At 44.2% G+C, this 23,259-nt stretch overlaps 1 protein-coding gene across 2 annotated transcripts; it reads right to left on the bottom strand.

The window, feature by feature from the left end:
• On the bottom strand, positions 1 to 9,774 carry LOC139767109 (U-scoloptoxin(01)-Cw1a-like). 2 transcript variants are annotated; one of them, XM_071696094.1, is made up of 3 exons: positions 9,617 to 9,774; positions 1,410 to 1,626; positions 1 to 783 (listed from the first exon to the last, which is right to left on the bottom strand). In XM_071696094.1, the coding sequence occupies exons 2-3, from the start codon at positions 1,620 to 1,622 to the stop codon at positions 604 to 606; spliced, it is 393 nt and encodes a 130-aa protein (XP_071552195.1). In that variant the 5' UTR covers positions 1,623 to 1,626; positions 9,617 to 9,774; the 3' UTR covers positions 1 to 603. The 2 variants fall into 2 exon arrangements, with proteins under 2 accessions (XP_071552195.1, XP_071552194.1); XM_071696093.1 differs by lacking the exon at positions 9,617 to 9,774 and adding an exon at positions 8,371 to 8,393.
• Between the last annotated feature and the right edge of the window lie 13,485 nt (positions 9,775 to 23,259).

Genomic DNA, 23,259 nt, shown 5'->3' on the forward strand with positions numbered 1-23,259 from the left:
CAGGACATTCATGTTTATTATTATCCTTTCTAGCAACGTTCACTGAATAGTATTACAATAATATGTGCAGAGACAAGCTGGCTGAAGTCTCCCCCGAGCCACACAAAACACACGCATATGAATGGTTCATTTATCGCTGATGTTCGATACGGATGAAGATCCGTCCTGAACACACGCCGCAGAATCTCTCAAGGTGAACACATGTATTGATCTTCCTTTGAAAAGAGACGTGGGTTAACATGCAAACTACAGTTATACGGCAGGGTAAGCCCTCGAACCCATGGTTACAGCTCGGGCCAAATTCATACTTTTCTCTCTTTTGTGTGACTCAAACTAATGTACCTTCATTTCAATTATCAACTACTTTTTGTTTTTACGTAACTCAGAACTGAGGTTCATTTCATCAAGTTTTGAAAATAAAGGAACCATCCTGACAATGATAAATTTCACTAAATCAGTAAGTAAAAACTTGATTATGAGAACTGATAATGATCCCAAGGAGGTCAGGACCTTCCAAGATATGTATAGATTACTTCTGTTTTACCGGTGACAATACACAACAGGATCTGAGCCAACGGATGGAAGAACACTAAAGGTGAAGTTCTAGTAGTCGGGAAAGGCTGGGGCTTCGGGGATTTTAAAGAAGTCGATATTGGAGATGTCATAGATCTCCTCAGCCAGTTCGCAGGGGTAGGCGTCCTCGGGGTAGGCGCAGGTGAGCGTCTCCTGGTTAAATACCGTCAGGTTACCGCACAGGAACGAGAAGTGAGCAGTCTCCAGCACCTGCAGAGGACCAAGAAGTGAGCAGTCTCGAACTTCGAAGAAAGTCAAGGGTTAGCAGTCTCGAACTCCTGAAAATCAAGAAGTGGCGGTCTCGAACTCCTGATGAATACCATGGGTTAGCAGTCTCGAACACCTGAAGAAAACCATGAGGAGGAAGCCTCTTACAGCAGCCAATCTCGCCTTCGTCTCACGGCAGGAGTGAAACTTGGGTGAGACAAACACGGGGAAACGAAAATTTTTAGCATGCATCGTACTCCACAGTGCTCACCTGGTGACGAGGCCAAAAGTCTTCTTAAACTGATGAGGGGGAAAAAAAACAACAACTTGTTCTCATTACACATGTCACTGTACGACTGAGGAAGTTCTCTCCCACTCCGGGTGTCCAAGAAGCATCACTGGTCGCTGGGATCCATCCTTAGCGTGACCTCAGCGAAATGACAGGCACACGGTGACCTTCCCTCCTGTTGTATTACGCTCGTCTCACACCCTCTACCCCTCCCCAAGTCCCCCACCGCTTTCCTGGACGAGCGTAATGCACGCGATCAGATGGTTAGGTCGTTGATGACAGAGCCTACACACACACACACACACACACACACACACACACACACACACACAATACGTACCACTCCAAACTCGTCGGGTATTGGCTGACACACGTGGAAGATGCGGCACTTGCTGGTGACGTCGGCGTAGTAGCCGAAGGGCCGGCCTTCGCAAGAGAACGCTTCTTGGACGGCGTCGCCCAGGATGCCCAGGAATCCGTCGGGAAGCTGGTAGGCCATCCTGGCGGAGGCGACGGCGACGAGGCACAGGAAAGCGGAGGCCACGACCTTCATGGTGCTTGAAGACGGCAAAGAAAGAAGGGAATAAGGAATACATGATGCTTGACGGAATGCAAGAACTGGAAGAAATAAAGGAAGAGAGAGAGAGAGAGAGAGAGAGAGAGAGAGAGAGAGAGAGAGAGAGAGAGAGAGAGAGAGAGAGAGAGAGAGAGAGAGAGAGAGGAACAAAAGATAGAAAAAGGTGTTAATGATGCATCTTGTTATAAGATCAAGGATAATGATAGAAAATGATGGTAAGAAATAAGTGAAGGAGATCAGAAAAGTTTGTGGCAAAATTATGTAACACAGAGAAACACTGCGATGGAGAAATACGGAGAACAGATAGAGTAAAAAGAGAACAGAGTTAAGGTGAGTGTGAGAGAAATTTCTTTACCTGAAAGAGAGTGAGAATTAGCGATACAAGATCAAAGCCTTCCTAAACACGGCGCTCACAACGCCCGTTAGATGTGCGGCCTTGGAGATGTCATGCTCACACGGATATGAAGGGGGGAAAAAAAGATAATAAGGTTTAATGATTCCTCAGAGTAAATGACATCAATTGAGCCAGTACTCGTCTTTGCTACAATCCTGAGCATTCTGTTCAAACAATGTGCCTGTCTGTGGCAGCAGTTATTAGTATGATGAAAATTCTCAGTAAATCTGTAAGAAAGAAAAATCCACTGTTACTTCCACACGTGATACGTATGTACGATTGTATTGTAAGTGTGAGGATTTTGCGCTGCTGTTACTTACTCCTATCTTATGAATAGATGCAGGAAAACAGTAACAGGTTGCAATATATATATATATATATATATATATATATATATATATATATATATATATATATATATATATATATATATATATATATGTATGTGTGTGTGTGTGCGTGTGTGTGTGTGTGTGTGTGTGTGTGTGTGTGTGTGTGTGTGTGTGCGCGCGCGCACACACACACAACACAATCAGACAACCAGGCAAGACGTGGAGAGTCAACTGAGCGTGATTTGGACAGAAATGGCACTTGCAAAACAGTTTTGTAAAGTGGTCTTTGAAATGAGTCTGGTTGGCCGGTCAATATAAGGTCACGTCATACTAAAAAGTCAGGAGTTGTTGCAAGACTGTAACAAACTAGTCAACTGCCTTGAGGTCGTGCTCGAGCCTCCTGACAACCTCGTCGTCCTTCGAAGTAACTTCTTGGTCACTCGAGTAAATTTGGATCTTCTTTCCACTTTAGTTTTCTCTTCCTACGTCACATAACTTTATTTACAAAGTTCCTTAACACCCCCCCTCTCTCTCTCTCTCTCCCCCTCCCCCAACTAGGCTACTCAATCCTTGCCCTCTGTTCCTCCTTCAATCTATCTCTCCACGGTTAGCCATATCATATTCCCCTACGAATAAAAGACGAGGTTTAGGACCAAACAGTATCAAAGGATCGATGGACAAGGACAGCACGACGCAAGAGCCGTCACAAAACCACACGCTGAGCACGTCACCTCCAGGGACGTCTTCTGTCGTCGCGGCGGACCGTCCATCCCACAGCCACCTTCTGTGTGAAGGGAGTTCGGCGTCGGAAGTAACGGTACGGTTGACCCACGCGGAGATTACGGAAAAGGTGAGGGTGTACTGGTGAAAAGACTGGGCGAATGGGGCCTTACCGTAAAAGGGGTATAGTTGAAGATGGGCGAGGGGGGGGGGGGGGGCGTATGCTTATGGGAAGACGTAACAGGAGGGAGGGAGGGAGGGAGGGAGGGAGGGAGGGAGGGAGGGAGGGAGAGAGAGAGAGAGAGAGAGAGAGAGAGAGAGAGAGAGAGAGAGAGAGAGAGAGAGAGAGAGAGAGAGAGAGAGAGAGAGAGAGAGAGAGAGAGACCTAAGATGGTGGGGGAGATAAGGGAGGGAAGGAGAATAGGCGTATGATTAACGGAGTCATCCTCACAATGCGTCAAGGTCTTGTCGTCTGTTGACACCGGTGCTGTACAGCGTAGGCAGCCATGCGCCACAACCTTAGTCTTCCCCTGAGGCGGACACAGAGACAGGAGATCAGAGTGAGGTGATGAACAGGGGGAATAAAGCCGAAACGAGGGAGGCCCTGGAGACACTTCGTGGAAAGTGGTAAAATAAGTGAAATAAAGAAGAGAAAGAAAACGGTTGACGACACTGAGGTAAGCTCAGGCTTGAAGGGTGGGAAAGTCTTGTCAGGATCTGGCAGGGAACCTGGTGTTCGTCTGTCTGGCATGTGGAGGAAGGAGTGGGTGGAGTAGGTCATGCAGGCTGTCATGAAGTCTCATGACCTAAGCCAAGACAGCTGACCCCTCACACAACCTCTGTGGGGTTGGGGTCAACACGTCCACACCTGTTCGTCTTTCTCATCATTCCTGGTTTTATTTCTCACAGCGAATGTAAAGGGATATTCAAAGAATTTTTTGCCCAGACGTCTTGTGTCTGAACTGTATCATGAACCACCTTCTCCCCACCGTAAAGATAATGATTTAACTCACCGCAGGTAAATCATATCTCTACTGTGAAAGACTTTGAACTAAGTTTGAATGTTAATGAAGACAATCCTTTCGCGTCCACATTGACGTGAGAGTTCCTGGGAAACGAAGATGATAAAGAAGACTGTATTTCCTATTTCACGACAACAGCTCCAGGATACTAGCCACGGGAATATTAACGAGCCACATGGAAGAATACAGAATACAGAACCAACCATGGAATGACACCGCAGGTACGTGTATAAGATTACCATGACTACGAGAAACGAAAAAAAGAAATGCAAATTTTGAAATACAATAAAACAATATATTTATGATAATGCAGTTTGAGTGTTGGGATGTGTCCGTGGTTTTGCTTATCTGTTTAAAGGTATCTGCAGATATGTGTACATTTGTCATATATATATATATATATATATATATATATATATATATATATATATATATATATATATATATATATATATTATCTGCATGTGTTTATATACGTATCTACCTGTACGTGTGCATGGAACTCACATGACTCCATTCATACCTTCGACACTCACCTCACAGTCATGAACAGGTGTCAGGAGAATGATAAAACAAATACTATAATAACCCAGGATAGCCTGTACTTAGAACTTACCTGCATGACTGATAATTTAGTGTGCAATTAAAAGCATATTCCAACATTTCTAATATATGAAGTTACACTGTTAGTTTAAAAATGAGGAGACATATGAACTCACTGACAAGTGCATAATTAATTCTTCAAACAATACTTATGATAAGCACATAGGACTATGAATTACACTTCAGTAAATGAGCACATGAAACATTTGTATTCGTGCAAAGATGTTTTTGCTTTATTCGTATCTATGGCGTCAAAGATAAAGCCGATTCATTTTTCAAGACGAAAAAAAAAAAAGACAAAAAATGTTAAGGCAACAATAACATGACCATAACCAGATTGATTGAACTGTATACTTTCTTGTTTCGTTTTCCCTTCACCGAACGTCTCAATTATGCTTTTAAGTACAGTTACGGGAACGCTTCGCTGCGTAATAGAAAAAAAGTCGAGCTTAAGACGCAATATGGATGTGAGAGAGAGAGAGAGAGAGAGAGAGAGAGAGAGAGAGAGAGAGAGAGAGAGAGAGAGAGAGAGAGAGAGAGAGAGAGAGAGAGAGAGACTACTGCTCGTAGCAAGGACTTTATAACCTGAGAGAGCCATTTCTCCCATGAGCAATTACCCAGAGCTTGATTTCGGAATGTTGTTGCCGATGTCATGTCCGTTGGTTCAGTACTTCATCAGCCGCGTGAACAGCACTGCCAATCTTTTGTATACGCCAAATTGATGACTTCCATTATCTTAGCGTATGCTGAATTTTTCCATTAGCATGTATATGTATACGTATATATATATATATATATATATATATATATATATATATATATATATATATATATATATATATATATATATATACATATATACTGCCAATGAAGTGCCTAAGAAATTCATGTTTAATCCTTTGCATTTGCTGTTGTACATTGAAACAGACGCCAGTTTTGCGTCATCACGTTCAAAAGGTCGTAATCCTACGTGGTAAAAAGTTGTTGGTACGTCAAGAGCTAATCCGTCTCCAAGGCGGCTCGTGAAAGTACGTCACAGATTTCTTGTCGTAGAATTACGACGAAAGAAGACGCCGTACAGCGCCTTGGGATGTTTATTTGCGGAGATTTACACGGAGACTTCAACAAGCAAGTTAAAACCGATCCAACCACCAAGTCCCAATCTCCGCCGACGTGGGACTCTCTCTCTCTCTCTCTCTCTCTCTCTCTCTCTCTCTCTCTCTCTCTCTCTCTCTCTCTCTCTCTCTCTCTCTCTCGTGCCTTGTGGAGTCCCAGACGTTACCTGTAATCTGCGTCATTATCCTCCACTCGTGCGTTGTGAGGGCGGGAGAGCTTCGTCTCGGCTTTCACAGGTGACCAACGTTCGTTTCTCGTTACTCGGCTCTTGTACTCCTGACTTACCACGGGGTCTGAAGCGTCTATACCGGGGTCCAAGATAAAATCCCATCAGATGTTTCGATACGTTACCATACTCTGATGATCTACGTCTTTACGTAAGAATTACGAATTACTGCGATGTTTCATATTAAACATTAATCTATATTCTTTTTTGTAATATTAGTTTCATGATGGTGTATACCATGTTGTTCCAAGAGTCTGTACCATTATATCTTTTTCAGCATTCGACTCGACGCTCGATCATCATTCACCAACTTACTTTGGTTCCACACGCAACATCATTTAGGAACGCTGCTGTGAATGGTGAAACTGATGAAGACAGTGATCATCCTGATAATGGTGAGGATGGTATGTGGAAAACAGTGATGAAAGAAAAGGACGGGGTTGATGGTGATGACTATGATGAAGATAGGGACGGTTATGGCGATAATAATGACAATAATAATAATAATAATACAGAGGGTTGTGACGAAGGTTGTGACGATATCATCAACATCCATGCATGGCATAAATTTGTCTTGGCGTTCCATTTGTTGGAAGAAGAAGAAGAAGAAGAAGAAGAAGAGGAGGAGGAGGAGGAGGAGGAGGAGGAGGAGGAGGAGGAAGTAAAAGAGGAACCATCATCCAAAGTAATCGCTTCACTCTTACACTTTGTTGTAGTGATGGTGAGGACTGTCATGAATATGGTGAGGCGAATAGTAAAGACTGCGACCATATTGGTGAAAATGATGAGGTATTTTGATCACTAATCGTGAAGCTGATTATCCCATGGGTGAAGAATCTGTTTATGAGTTAGGTGTGATTCTTTTCTCTACTGCTCACTGCCTCTAAGTTCTCAGAGTCAGTAAAATCAATAATTTCTTTGAAAAAAATTGATCTAACCCTGAACTACTCGAACACCCACAACTGGTGGTGCTGAAGACCCATGAATGATGTGGACTTTCAGACTGAACACTGAGCTCAAGAATCACCATGCGGAAATTATCTTATATCAAGAGAGAAAATAATTTGAAGTCACTGCTTGTATGTATCAGAACTAACAGTATGGCACAGTCTTTGAAACGTCGACACAGAAGAGGATAAAGCAAACGAAAGGCCTTAAACCACAGTAAACCCACATCAGACTAGGGGCAAAGAACAACACAGCATGACACAAACAAACACAATCACAACATCTGGTGGCGAAACTATCAGCAAACAACATGAATGCGAAAGATACAGGGTAGCAAAACAACCAGATGACATGTCAACAAAGGAAAAGACAAATACCGAATGAACATCACCAAAGCAGAGGTAACTGAGAAAAGACCTCGACGAAGAAGGTCAAGGAAACACAAACGTGACCCTAGCTGACCTTGCGGCGAATTTGGCAACAGCACTGAAAAAAAAACTTGCCATAACCACAACAAACGAACCTGTCACGAAAAAAATAAAATGAATTGGCATGAGGAAGATGCGCGCGACGAGAGTGAAAGTGAGGTTGTGATGACCTGAGGGTGGAGGGGAGGACCTTGAGAAGGTCTTACCACCTCACAAACACTCATCTCTCCCCTTCAACTTAGCTTTCTCCCTGTCCACCACCACCACGCAAATATGATTCATAATTCTGAATGACAATAAGTAACAGATTAAACAGAGAACATTCAAAAGCAACACTGAATAGGTAAAACAGACTGCATTATAATCCATGAGAACAACAGATGTTAAGAGAGATCGATTTAAGCAACGACTGACAACCAATTATATCTTAGCAGATAAGAGAGGATAAAACGTATGACAGATAAACCGGCAGATAAGAGCAGACCATAAGAGATGACAACAGGTAACATCTGATACGGTCAGACATCAGGTAGAGGTGACCAACAACAACAACTACAACAGACGACAACAAAGGACAACATGAGAAAGGGTGAAAAAAAATCCCTGCGTCATGACACATGATTGGAACACTATAGCCTCTCAGTGTAGCCTCCTCACAACAGAGCCCCACTCGCCTATTGCCCTCATTCCTCCAATTGCGCCCATCACTACCTATTTACCATATACTTTCCCCTCATCAAGCCCTGTCAGTCGCTTACCATACACATCCATACCGACCTAATTCACTCTCCGTTTCCCAACCTCCTCTTCCTTCTTTCTCTCTTCCAGGCCCGTCCTCCTCTTGCGCCTGGTTTCCAAAAATGTTCCTCTCTGTTTACAGTCATCACACAAACCCATGCCAACCCCTGTGAAGTACGAGACCAACCAATACTTACTTCATTCACCATTTTTCATTCATGTTTCCGTGATTATTCACAAGTGTTCTGAGGATCTCTTCATTTCCGCTACAAAATTCATCAGTAACTAAATCAACCGTGCGTCATTTATGGTCTTCATTAATCCAACCTGATATAACTCCAGTTAATTACTTCTATTCATTCAGGCTGTGAGGAGATGACAGTGGTAAGCTACCCTGTTTTCCACATGCCACAAAATACACCGAGTGAGTATCTCGACTCCTGTGGCTCGGAGATAGAACAAGACTGAAGACTCGCTGTCCGTGGTCGCGTGTTTTGGTGGCGTGTTCTGGATGGCACAGGACCATGACCATCACTAGTGGGCAGGATGGAGCTCCATGGGTTGATGGGGGGCCGACATCACTAGCAGGAGGGAGCCCATAAAAGCGCCTACCAGATCTGATTCTGGCATCTGACATGACCACAGAGGGCGACGTCATGGCCTTTACTAGAACCGCGAGGCAGGACCGGTAACAGAATACCGGAGGGCGGAGACTCGAACGGAGGTGCGTTATGGGACAAAAAGGTGAGGAAGATGTCCTCCAGCGGCAGTTCATCACGGAACAATAACGTAGGGATCGGATGCGCCAGAGAAAGCTGGTTACGGTACAAAAAAAAAAAAAAAAAAAAACGAATAGAATGGAGACTCCGGCGGCAGTTCATTATGAAATTAGATGTAAATGAGGAAGAAAGACTTTGGCAGAGGTAGATCACGAAACACGAAGTTACAGAATATGTCTTGCCTTGTGCCGCGTGGATGAAGAATCCAATTCCGTCTTCCGGTTTTCCACATAGGAGTCAGCTGTTGTGTGTGGATTCGAGCTAGTTCGGATATATATATATATATATATATATATATATATATATATATATATATATATATATATATATATATATATATATGAGGGTATCTAATTGTCTGTATCTTTATCTTGTCATCCTTTTGTAAATTCATGAATTCATTCATAACTTCCCTTCTCTCTATATCCATTCAAAATTCAAAACTCCTCCTCAAAGCAATTGATGCCGCTTACATACGCAACAACCTCCAACACAGACTGAAGCTAACCAAGCGAGTGAACATGATCGTCATACACTGTGAGAGAGACCGACCGTAATACATACCTAGTGTCATCAATGATAATCATTTTAGCTTGACAACTGGCTGTCATACTCGTAGTTTTCAAAATTATACATGAACTTACTAAACACACGGACCACTAACCTACTGTCCCTTCTGCTGGAAGCGCTTCAGACCCTCTGAACCTGGACTGGACCGCACCCCTGCCTTATATACGTCTGGTGTTGTGGTCGAACCAGCCAAGCCCTCAACAGCTGGAGGCGTAACAGCTGTCCCGGGTGGTGTATGGGAGGCGGCGGCGGCCCGGGCGACAAGCAGAGACGGACGGTAGGCCGTGAATGGCACAGCAATAACGCTGACCCTGAGCTCTACGGCCCGGTTGTGCCTTCACAAGTAACTTTGCTCCAGGCAGGTTACCCTCCACTCTGGCCAAGCCTTTCGCTCTCGAATGCCTCTCTGTCCTTGGGAAGTTGATGGTTCGTTCTTCTTCCCCATCTTGAGGCCGGTGATATTCTACTGCTGGCACCGTCTGTCTTCAGGACAGACTGTGACATTATTATTCTTTCTCTCATATTTCTAACACTGTATATTTCACGAGAGAGAGAGAGCGACAATCATATGAGGGACTCGGCCGAAAGTTTACGGAACAAATTCTTCCGTGAGTGCTTTATGAGCCTTCGGGACAAAAGGCTGGGATAATATGCCTCCCTCGCCCGCCCTCCCGCCGGGAAGGATTTGAGTGGTTCATTCTTGTTGTTCTAGAGAACACAACCCTTCCACAGCCTCACTTTAAAGTTAGACAAAGGAAAAAAAATCCAGTGATGAATAGGCCTCTCTCTCTCTCTCTCTCTCTCTCTCTCTCTCTCTCTCTCTCTCTCTCTCTCTCTCTCTCTCTCTCTCTCTCTCTCTCTAACGGCGTGGAGAACGTGTCAGCAACACAGCAGTGCATCTCAAGGTACTGCACGAAAATAACGGAGAAATCATCGCCATTGAGGAGACTACGATAATACAAGGTAAATATCATTCTAATGGAAGTGACAAAGTTGACGGCTGGGATGAAAGATCAAAGCAGCTATGTTGATCCTAAGGCATATAAAAAGTTATCGAGTGATCCCATCACGCATCTACTTCATAAAGATATGGACGCGTAACATTTGTGTGTGTGTGTGTTGAGCAGACTTCAATCTCAGGGAAGTTATAGCTCGCTACCCATGTCTGAACCCTTACCTGGGTCACACAAACATACATTTGTTATGTTGGCTGAGACGGCACGGGCAGCTGAGGCCCTAATCAAGACCATCCCATTAACGCTATATATATATATATATATATATATATATATATATATATATATATATATATATATATATATATATATATATATATATATTGGAAAGGATCACAATTTGCGCATGATCAAGATATTTGGACAATTACATGCTTACCAAATGGCGTCCTAGCTTCGTCTCTTCGAGGTATATCAACTGACTTATATTTCTCTCTCGTGTCTCCCCTGATGATGTGATTATTACACGAAAGTGCATTTGGGAACTTATGGTGTTTCATTATCCTCGTGGACTAATAGGAATATATACATATATATATATATATATATATATATATATATATATATATATATATATATATATATATATATATATATATATATATATATATATATATATATCCAAATAAGTAATCAGAAATGGGTGAAAAATATCTGCTATAAACTCTTTCCTTCTCCAGAGAGATTCAGCTGATACCTCCACACTCTCCAGTATTATATGGATTTGTGGACCATAATGAGATGAACTGATACGGTCTTCACTGTCTACTCGACTACCTACCTCTACCTGCTGGCCTTATTCCCAGGCATGGGCTGTCATCATTGATGATGGGATAACTTAGCCACTGTCGTGGGCGATGGTGCCTGCCAGCGTTGAGGGGTAAGTGGACGACTGGATTACGAGAGACTGTGTAGCGTTTGTCTTTTTAATGGACGTAGTTAGAATGGAGGGGAAGCATGAGAGAGTAGGAGTTAGCGTGGAATTACGTGGATAGGGAATGGTGATGAAAGTTAGCGTCAGAGGCTCCTGATTAAGGGGACGAGCAGACGATCAAGCGAAGGCTTGTAAAAGAGAAAAGAGAGTCGGGTGATATAGCTGTAACACGGCACGGGCAGATACGACACGTAAGATAATGATGAAATATCAGATAAGGCAAGGAGTAACATGAGTGGGAGGCGCAGGAGGGCGACGGAAGGTTAAAACTCACATGAATATTGCATGACAAACGTAGGAAATGAGTGTGAGAATCACTGAGGAAGTCACTCTACTCTGTGATTATAAAGCGCTGTGTACAGCCCTTCTTCATCTTCTCCTGTCGTGTCTAGGCTCTTTCTTCACCTCTTGTGTTCATGAATCCATCACATATCGTAAGCAGCAGGTATATCACGCATGTACCCGTGTTAGAAGATGTGTCCAGAATAAAGTTTCCTCTTTCCTCTGGTAAGAGGCGCAACAAACCATCAAGCGCTGCATGAGAGACTCTTCCTCTTTCCTTGTAGCTCTCCTTTCACACACATCTGCTCAACACACACGAGAGAACGAAAATTACGACACATGATATCAATACCGTGAACGTCCAACGTACGATGATTGCAACAAAAAAAATAGTAGCACGGATGCAGAAGATGGTAACAACTGCAGAGAATCTTGAAAAAAAAAAATCGAGTTTACTGCACCCACCAGCCAAGACGCATGTTGTTTTAGAAGACTCAAATGTATATTCTTTAGTGTCCTTAACTAGTTCTAGCTGGCTGGCTCTCTCTCTCTCTCTCTCTCTCTCTCTCTCTCTCTCTCTCTCTCTCTCTCTCTCTCTGCTCTTCTGACCTTACAGACACAGTACTACTACTGGTAGGGCATACAAAAAGGGAGCAATTTCAAGCTTTCTGACGCGATCCATTTTACTGCTTCACTGTGCACGTAACATCACCGTCAGACACTCTCTCAAAAGACACACAGATGGTAATATAAACCCTCAGTATTACCATGGCAAGCTGGTGGGAGAAACATACGGAATAATAAGCTAAAAGAACTACATCTAAGCACAAGGAAATGCAACAAACAAGTAAAACTTGTCGAGAGAAGGAAGTGGTTCAGGACAAAAACTTGCTCTTCGCTAAACCTGTTTATCTGGTCCAACGGCTTCCCAGACGTCCGTCCCTTCATTCATTCATACCGATGGACCTGCTGCTGCTGCTGCCGCCCAGGGCCGGGGCCAAATGTGACGTCACGGGCAACGACCACCGCTCCGGAATATTAATGAACTGGATTTTTTAACTCACTTTCTTGCAACCCCTCCTCCTCCTCCTCCTCCTCCTCCTCCTCCTTCTCCTCCTCCTCCCCGGCCGCTCGAATAACTCTTCCCCACCCATCCATCCACCCCAAATCCCCTACTCCATCATGACCTCAGAATTCTCTGCTGCCCCACCTCAAAATGAACACCCCCCACCCCCTTTAACGCTTGTCCATCCTCTTATAGCGGATGGAATAGGGAGGTGAAGAGAAGCTGGAGAGAGAGAGAGAGAGAGAGAGAGAGAGAGAGAGAGAGAGAGAGAGAGAGAGAGAGAGAGAGAGAGAGAGAGAGAGAGAGAGTCAGGACCTTCCAGGGGGTCCCGCAGTCGTGGTCAGCGGCCTGGAACCACCTCGCTAAGCGGAGACGTAAATGGGAGAGAACGGACGCCAGGGAGGAATAGGTGAGCAAACAGATTCTCGAAGGATGCGGAGCCGTGAGACGAGCCGACCTCAGCTGACACCATAATCCCAGGACACCTAATTCACGGAGCTTTAAATCAACAGAGAAGACTGAATTCCCCTTTACTCTGTCACTAGACAAGTGCTCATAAAACGTAATGTATATTCGCAGATGTTAAACATATATATCATGATCATCTTGATCCCTCTTCGATGCAAGAGGAATGTCGTATTCTTAGAGTGTCGAGATAAGAATCTGTCTCTGGGTGTGACCAGTTAGGTACCCGTGGATCAGGTCAGTTAACCGTGGGTGTGGTCAATTATCCGCGGGCGTGTAAGTTGGCCGTGGCTGTAAGCAGTTATCCGTGTGAGTGTGTGTGGTCAGTAAGTTATCCGTGGGTACGGTCAATAAGCCGTGTGTATGGGTGTTTATCCATATGATTACCGCGCGTATCATCGATTAATCGGCATCTGCGTCGACTGTATATCGGTCTCGCTGACTGTTCGACGATGAGGTGGACCTCTCGTCTGAATATTCGACTGTACATGGGTATCGTTAGAGTTAAACTAATGGCGTCCATCATTTGCAGGTTCAGTCGATCATGTACGTGGTTACGGTCGATTACATACGCAGCCTATGTGATTGTACATGGGTATTTTGATCGATTATATCTGGTTGCGCCAATCATACGTGGGCGAGATCGTGGGACAGGTTTTCTCGGAGGACAAAGAATAAATTTTTGAGTCCATCAATAGAGTTACTGATAGACTATGGAAAAAAGTACGAGACCATAATCAGAGGAAATTTAAAGATAGTGATCTATGGCATATAAAGTAGAGTGGCGATATGTACCGCCACATAAATATGAACAAAGCACAAACACACATACAATCTGACAGAACATTAAAAAAAAAACATGCATAGAATACCCCCAAAAAACAAACACGGAGATGAAAGTAAAAGTGACCATTTTTGCCTAAGGTGATGAACGGTCAGGTCCTGTGTGTTTTATCTTTCCTTAATGTTACGCCTTCTTCTATGATTATGCAGCAGCTGTTTCTCACATTTTTTCGCTCTGAAGGATCTGACCATCTACAACTGTTGCAGCTGATCTTAATTTCCTATAAGTTATGAAGCATTCTGGGGGATGATGCTTCCATGATTATACTCTTTTTTGTTGTTGTTGCGGTATCGCTTGGTCGGCAACAGGGAGCTACACACACACATGCTTCACAGCCTGCCACGTTAATGTGGCCAGAACTGGTTTTTGATGGCAGGGCAACGTGATGTGTGGGTCAGATAATGCTGGAGTCCCTTTTCTGCCATTTTCTTTTTTCTTACGGAGTTCTTGGGCAGCAAACAACGCCTCACATCTTCTCTCGTCAAACTACTGACAGCCGCAAACACCATGTCGGGTATGTAAAAGGGTGAACATTTTCCAGGTGATGTCACGCAGCAGGGTGTCTGGTACACCGTTGAATATGGATAAGGGGTCCAGATCTGTCGCTAGTTCCACTCCGACGCTACAGTGTATCTGGATTCTCTCCATGAACGCAGGTTCCGTCTACAAAACATTTCAGACCAAGCTTACCGGCTGTCTGCTTCCAACTGGGACCTTGCAATCGTTCCAGACCTAGCGTTGGCTGTCTACTGCCACCTTGAAAGTGTCCAGCGTCCTCTGGAACTATCAGTCCGACGCTGGTTGGTCCAAGAATCTCTTTTGAAGTGTGACCGAGTCCTTTACACTTTGGGGTTTGACAGCAGCTTTCTTCGGGACCTCTCCTGGAACGTAAGGCGTCTGATCCTCCACACCTGGCAATGGCTGTCTTGGAATTGAACGGTATATGCGAACAAAAGCTCAGCGCCTGAGGCTCGATGGTACATGATTGCATCTTCTGAGATATAATGGACTGGATATGACTTCTGGTACCTGCAGTACAATGACCAGCGACTTCCAACACTCCGGGGGCCAACGGTAGCTTCCTGGAACTTCTTTGGGATATGATTAGAGTACAAGACAACTCGTCTGGAATCCCCTGGAATGTGATAGATGTAACTGATCGGTTACTAACACTGGAAGCATAAATTCAAGAAGAAAAAATACCGGGGTCTCTTGATGCATCAGGAAACAGTGCTAACCGATTGGAGTCCTCTGGAACTTAACAGACGTCATAAGAAACTTCATAGACCAGTTCTGGATGCTCGACACCTCTGGAACATGACCAGCGTAGTCAGAAATTTCGGGGGTGCTGGAGCCATCCGCCTCGAAACCTCCGGATCATGAACGCCATCTTCTGGCAAGGTGACCCCCATATAACTCTTTATCTATTCTCAATTAGAAGTTATTTCTGGTGATTATTTCCAATTTTCTTGATTGCCTTTAGCGAAGCTACTGTGTGACTGGACATCTTTATCAGGCATTCATCTTTTTCACAATTACTGTAAGTAACAGGAAGTTCAAGAGGCCTCGTTTCATAACCAGTCGATGATCCATGCTTAGTTTAGTAGACGGTAAAATCCTCTTAGCTCAATTATGGGACAGTTCCAGTATAGCCCACGCCGAGCGAACACCTTTCTACTCACTGTGGAAGAAAAACATTTTATGTCTGCAGGTCCAGGAGTGTCTGGTGCCCGGAACACTTGGAGGGTCAACAACGTCTGCCGAGCACACAGGTCTCCTCCCTCAGAACTCCCCGGCCAGCGTCGTGGTGTGTTGACTCATGACCACCACCAGCATGGCAATGTTTGCCCGCATTAACCTTAATCCCCGCGGAGCAACGCCTCCTGCCCGTCACGAAGGTGACATTTTTCTTACATGATCAGTTTCATCATCTTCCTCCCAGGGTTCGTCCGGCCATTAGGACATTATGGTGTCATTAAGGCGTCTCTCGCCTGAGCAGCTTAACTACCGTTGAGGAAATAAACGGAGAGCTTTGTAAATCTATGCCAGACAACGTAGTCTTACATCGCGGGGTTTTTTTTTGTGTGTGTGATGAAAGTCATTGTTCGCAGAGCTATTAAGAATTTCAAGTGAGCAAATTTGGCCTGAAGAGGAATGAATATACTGTTTCCGAAAAATAAGGCTACGAGCATATATATATATATATATATATATATATATATATATATATATATATATATATATATATATATATATATATACATATATATACATATATATACATATATATACATATATATATATATATATATATATATATATATATATATATATATATATATATATATATATATATTATCTTCACTTAGATATGCATGCTGACAAATAAGGAAAATTCATAGTCTGCTGAGGTTTTTGCTCCGCGAATGACTTATATGTTTGGTTAACTTGCGAATATGCGATTGTGACGATGTTGGTGGAGTGGGGCTAATATTTCGCGAAGAGGAACTGTGAGAAGGGCTGAGCTATGCATGGGAGAGTGAGAGAGAGAGAGAGAGAGAGGGAGGGGTCATGGCGCAAAACACAGGTTGATGAGATAGGATGTTAGTGAATCAAATTTTGGAATTGTTAGGTGGGAGAGTAAAAGAGAAGGGTGAGCGAAGTTACAGGTGGGTTGTGGATTGTGGAAGAAATGTAAGTGAAAGAAAAACCGAATAATGTTTTCACCTAAGGGGCAGTGAAAACATCAAAGGGATACAGATGCATTAAAGCAGGGATACATAAGGAGGGTTACGGCTATGTAGATGAGGAACGGATACATAATGAAGGACCATTCTGCCTCATCGACCAGAGACTTTTTGAAGATGGTGCCAACGAAGAAAGGAATCTAGTGGCACTAACGATCTCGTTACGGAACACTATGGTAAAGTTTTCTGGTTGTGGACACTCACAGGGAACTGCTGATAAGCAATACTAAGGATAATTTCCTAAGAGTGTATTGTGCGTGCGTTACGCGTGAGTGTATATTGCCAATGTTTCTCAGAAACGCATGAGTGAATACTATGAGCGTGTGTGTGTGTGTGTTTGTGTGTGTGTGTGTGTGTGTGTGTGTGTGTGTGTGTGTGTGTGTGTGTGTGTGTGTGTGTGTGTGTGTTACGCGGGCTCCACTTCGTGACATGCTATTTACGTGGAACTCATTTCCGATTCCAAGGTTCACTTCCTACCCACAGTCTGAGCTCTGTGTGGGCGTGACTAACGCGGTCGGGTTTGGTTACGCAGGCGCCAGGTGGTTTATGGGCCTGACTTGTGGTGCTGTGATACATGAGAGAGAGAGAGAGAGAGAGAGAGAGAGAGAGAGAGAGAGAGAGAGAGAGAGAGAGAGAGAGAGAGAGAGAGAGAGAGAGAGAGAGAGAGAGAATGCTAAGACTCCACATGAAGGCTGTGCCACACCGTAGTCAGCTCCACGATAATGAGAGGCGAGGAGCCAGCAATTATTGCTGGGAAGGTACGTAAAGATGGATGCGGTTGGAGTGTGTGTGTGTGTGTGTGTGTGTGTGTGTGTGTGTGTTGGGGAGGGAGATGGGGGACAGAAAGATTTTGTAGGAATGCCAGTAAAAGGAACGTAGGAGTGTAGAAAGGGATTCGTGACGGATGTGATGATCATATCCCGGTTCAGCGCTGCTGTCTTGCCGAAAACGTTCATGGCATGTAAAGAAAGGACGCGCTCTACTCTGATAGCTGTTTCTGGATAATGTACGTGGGTTGTGTGTGTCGAAATAGAAAACTGATTTATCATAACCAGAACTTAAAAGAAAAGAAAGAAAGAAAGAGGTCGTGGTAGTAGTGATCAGTCTAATTAATGAAAAATACTGAAGCAATTCCCAATAATTTCATACGATCTTTGTTTCGATGGTAAATGTCATCTCTCAAAAATATGGAGATACCTAGCTTGAAGGACCTAAGAAATGGTTCATAAAGCCCCACTTTCCTATCATACTTCATGTCGAAGTCGTCATTATTGCTGCCCTTGGGTTATGTGGTTTATAACATCCTTCCTGCCATCAGGTAAGCAAATTGGAGATAATCTCTCCCGCTGGGAACGACTGACGCAAACAAAACTGGCATAATGTTACACACCGAGAACCCACACCCGCGGTGACTCCTCCTCCGGGAGGAGAGGATGACGCGACCCTGATGCTGCAGACCCGGGGATATGTTCAGTGTCACTTGATGACAACATGTGGGGGCAAAATCCTTTTGGGGTAAATCGAGAATATTTCACGAGGAAAGAATTGTGGGTCTATCTTGTTGACGTAGGAGGTGACTTGTAGGATTTGGCTTTGCCTACAGGATCTACTTAGCTTGCTAAATCTGTCAAGGATTTGAGCAAGGCTATAGCTATATAGCCTATGAGGTATACATGGAGCACATGCGACCTGTTTCTGCTAGACGACCTGCCCGACTTTATCTGGTCTGGCAGTCCCGCAAGACCTGCCATGTATGTAGGAACAGCCTTGCTTTTAAGACCTGCCTGGCCTGTAAAACCTGTTAGCCACATTAAACCTGGCTGGCTTGCAGAACACCCCGGAAGACATGGGAGGACTGAACCAGCGACCACCGTCATTACCGCTGACGGATGGGGAGATTATAATCGTCGCTGGCGTTGTCAGCGTCACTGATGGGGGAGCCTTGAAGAGGGCTGACGAAAGGGTTGAGGACTCGTTTCTTGAGAGGTCGAGGAGGGATTATGGTAGTGGGAGGAGGGAGGGCGGGAGGAGATCAGGTTGTGAGAGTAGATGACTGGGTTGGCACTATGGCGGGGAGGGAATGTGAGAGGAGAGGGCGGGAATCCATGACCGAGATACTGAAGTTGGGAGATGCAACAGGAAAGGAGGAAGTCCGGAGGAGGCGAAGTGGACGTCAGGGGGAAGAGGAGAGGAAGTACCTGGGGAAGGAGTGCTTCCTGGACGAGGTTAGAAAGTACGTGAGGAAGTACACAGAGAGTGGGAGTGGGGAAGGGTGAGGGGAACAGGAGGCCTCCCTCCTTCCGTGCTCATAAATAATGAGTCTCGAGAGTACCTTGAGCCACGAGTTTATTCCCCAGGTGGCCTTCCGAAAGCGGCCTCAGAGTGAAAGGGATGACGTCGTCCCGCTCACCGATTTCTTAATTTCCAAATTTGAGTAAGGCAGCAGAAAGGAGCCCGCAGCGAAACCTTCAGCGGAACAAACTTTTTCGCACCAGTGACAGAAGTCGATTTTGCTTTCAATCACTCACATGTTTTGCGCTTTTTAGCAAAGACACATATTAACGATAGAGTACTTTTCTGATCAATACTTCCCTTAATACGAGACATCAGTAGAGTGCCCTATAAAGATAAGGCATGAAGTTAGATAACGCTGATCCTACCGAAGAAATGACATCGGTACGAGGATTGAAATTTCGTGAAGGCATTCAGTGTGGCTTCAGAAGCAACGTATTACGTGTCGTGTGGTGAAGGGGTTGAATTCTCATCATGAACCGAGACCTTTGATTTACTATATCTTCAGACACTTGAAGTACTGTTAGCACTGTCCACAAGAAGACAAATATTTTCCACACCTTTCTCTCGAGTCACCAGCTTGAATAGATTTCTTCCTCCCAAGCTTCTCCATCTGACCAGTGATTATAGTACCCACCATTGTTTGCATTATGTTTGTATTCCTCGATGTGTGTTCATACCCACTCCTCTCGTATTCTTAGTGACCTAATGCAAACACCAGTGAAGGGAAATTAAATTTCCCTGAATAATCTGCTGGCGATTACAAAACACAGGCAACTAAGTCGTCTGCAGACACACCTCGAATCCTCCCCAAATCTTTCGACTTCTGATCACAAGCACTTCGACTCCCCAGTATGCTCAGTTTAACTTCTACACATGGGCACTTCGACTTCCTCACAGGGGCACTTTGACTCCTCAAATGGGGCAGTTCGACGCCTCATCTGGGGCACTTTGACTCCTCAACAAGAGCACTATATATATATATATATATATATATATATATATATATATATATATATATATATATATATATATATATATATACACACCCAAGAGTGTGTATGTGTGCGTGTGTCAAGGATCGTTTACAAGGAAAGTTCAACAGCCTTGTGGCAGACCCTCAACAAATGTGACATTAATTCTGTTGTTACATTTGTCTGATGGTCAAGACTGTCCCCTTAGCCTGGCCAAGTCATGTACGTTTCTCCACCTTTAGAATTAAATCATTTCTTAGAGTCTAGTATATTTTTTCATGTTTTCCTCTGTGTGATGAAATACTTCTCATCTCTCTCAATACTTTACTGTTATTCAGGCTTAAGATGAAATTATGCATCAAATTTTTGTCATGGAGCTAACTTTCGTACCGTTCATATATTCAACCTTTCAGCACAAATGTTTATGTGTAGAATGTTTCCTTCACTGTTAAAGAACCGCTATTTAATCCCTGGTGAAGGAGGAAGCACCGGATTAGTATTTTTACTCCTTTCCACCGGAGGTATAACGCCCTGCGAATAATTTTGGAAAGATGGAGGAAGAGGACGAGAGAAACGAGAATGGGAGAAAAAAAGACACTAAGGGATACTAAGTAAAGAGGAAGACGAGGAGAACAGAACATGAAAGAGACGAGAATGTAAGAAACGGGGGAAAAATAATGATCGGGTCAGAAACCCAACTCCCTCAGTCTCAACATTTGCTGAGAAAATGCCAATTACTCCGCCAGTGCAGACGTAAACACAGACCAAGCAGCAGTCTAATGCCTACCTTTCCCCCTGCATCCTTCACGGTAACCTCTCCCTCACAGCCAACACTCCAACCCCGATCCATCTCTAACTCCCTCCACCAAACAACCCCTTCCCTTATCCTCCCCACCTCTCGGCCCCCATTCTCCACCACTCCCTCTCTCCTTAAGCGACCCCTACGGTGGGTATTAAAACGTTCCATCATCCATTCTTGCCGCGTCACCCTTGCGACTGACACATGACGCTGAGAAGAGAAACAGAGAGAGAGAGAGAAATGCGTTAACTTTACCTCTTACTCTAATTTGCTTGTCTTCAGCTGCATAATCATAAAGATTTCTGTGACTATGTTTCTAATCTTCATTTCTCTACACTATATTTACATTTGACGGAGAGGGAAAAACGGAGAAAAAAAAAAAAATCGGTACCGTGAGGACAGAGATACAGGCTAATCGGCAAAGGCTGGAACATTATCCATGACTCCTAATACACACCTCACGTTTTTTGTGGTAAGAGTGCAGGTGGCGGGAACCACCACCACACCTGAGGGTGTCGGGACGAAAGGTTGCACCGTGGGATGACCTGACCTAACCTAACCATGAAGGACAGGGACGGCATGGGAGAAGGTCTTGGATGGGTCAGTCTCTTGCATGGGTGAAAATATCTTTCGGATACATGATCATGTATTTTCTATTCTTTTTTTCTATTCATTTCTCAAAAAAATTGTATGTACATAACCTCCTGTGTGTGTGTGTGTGTGTGTGTGTGTGTGTGTGTGTGTGTGTGTGTGTGCCTCCTCTGACCCCACAATCCCGGCTCCTACCTTGCACGTGTTCCTCTCCCTCCCTCACTACTCTAACTCTCTCTATCGAACACGTACCAACCACTTCCTTCCTCCCACCAACTCTCTCCTACATGGTCTAGCCCCCCGTAAGACCCCTACCTTCTGAAAAATGAAAAAGAAAAAAACTTCCTTCTCTTCCACTACTCATAGCCTTTCCCTCCTCATCCAACCGACCATACACATTCCGTCTCGTCCCCACAAACATACACTCACTCCCTGAGACGGATGTGTTACCTTGAACCAGACGCCGAGTATGGAAGACCGAGAGGAACTGCTGCTGCCGCCGCCGGCCTCAAAACGATGTAGTAATTCCTCCAAATTGTCTTTGCCCCTCGAAGGTGTGCTGTGCACTTTATCTTTTCACAGTCTTTATGAATATACAAAACACACACACACACACACACACACACACACACACTTACACGGATCTATGAATAACTTTCAGACAAACGAAGAGTCAGTCATTAAGGAGACGGTACGATATTCACAAGACATAATAGCTGTCCACTTTGCAGTGATGTACTGAAAACAGTAATATGTAAATCTCGGGAAAATGATCGCATGAATGGAAGTCAGCGACCCAGCTTTGTCAACGGGTAGTCGAGGTGGTAAACCGCCATGACAGACTGGAGTCAAGGATGATGATGGGTCGCCAAGGGACAACGTGTATGGTAAGCCAAGCAACAGGTCAGGCCCGAGTGCTGCACTGTGACCTCCCGTACGCATTGGCTATCCTGCCGACGTCCTCCTTGGTCAAGCTTCCCTTACCACTCATATGTCTCCTATCTGTCTATCTATCTATCAATCTTTCAGGCTGAGGGCTGAGTCACAGAGGGGTTGACCCCACTCGTTGGCCACAGCTCTCACAGATGACCCCTACAGGTGATTCTCGTGGACAGAAAACGGATAAGGTATAACGAAAATGATCCAATGATTTTGTCAGGCAAATAATTCCATATATACTATATAATCTCACGCAAAAATCTACAAAAAAAAAGAAAAGCTATTATCTTACATGCATATCCTTGTAATGCATTAGCTACAGAATTTCAAAGACACTCTGAAGGAATGAAAAGGATAACCTTATAACTGGGTTACACTAATGCAGTCCTTTCTCACTGATCCATGTCTAACACGATGAAATCGTATATCAAAATTTTGTCAAAAAATAAGGCTTACCTCATTTCTATTCCTTCATTAGTGGGAGATTAGTTATTCAGTTCTTATATTCGTGCCCTGGCTGAATGCAATTTTACCCACTTTCTACACAGTGCCTTGCCGGGGAACGAGTTACCCATTTTCTACACAGTGCCTTGCCGGGGAACGAGTTACCCATTTTCTACATAGTTTCCTTGCTTGAGGACGAATCAGATATATTCTACACTACTCGTAGCTTGATGGATGACGAGCTACCTGTTTTCTATTCTCGTGTCGGCTGTCGACTAGGCTCTGACCTCTCACCCCAAGGTCGAGCCGTGTCTTATGAAATTTAATGACAAGAAAAAAATAAA

Source organism: Panulirus ornatus, chromosome 59 (genome assembly GCF_036320965.1).
Source record: "Panulirus ornatus isolate Po-2019 chromosome 59, ASM3632096v1, whole genome shotgun sequence".
In the NCBI taxonomy this organism is placed as follows: Eukaryota; Metazoa; Arthropoda; class Malacostraca; order Decapoda; family Palinuridae; genus Panulirus; species Panulirus ornatus.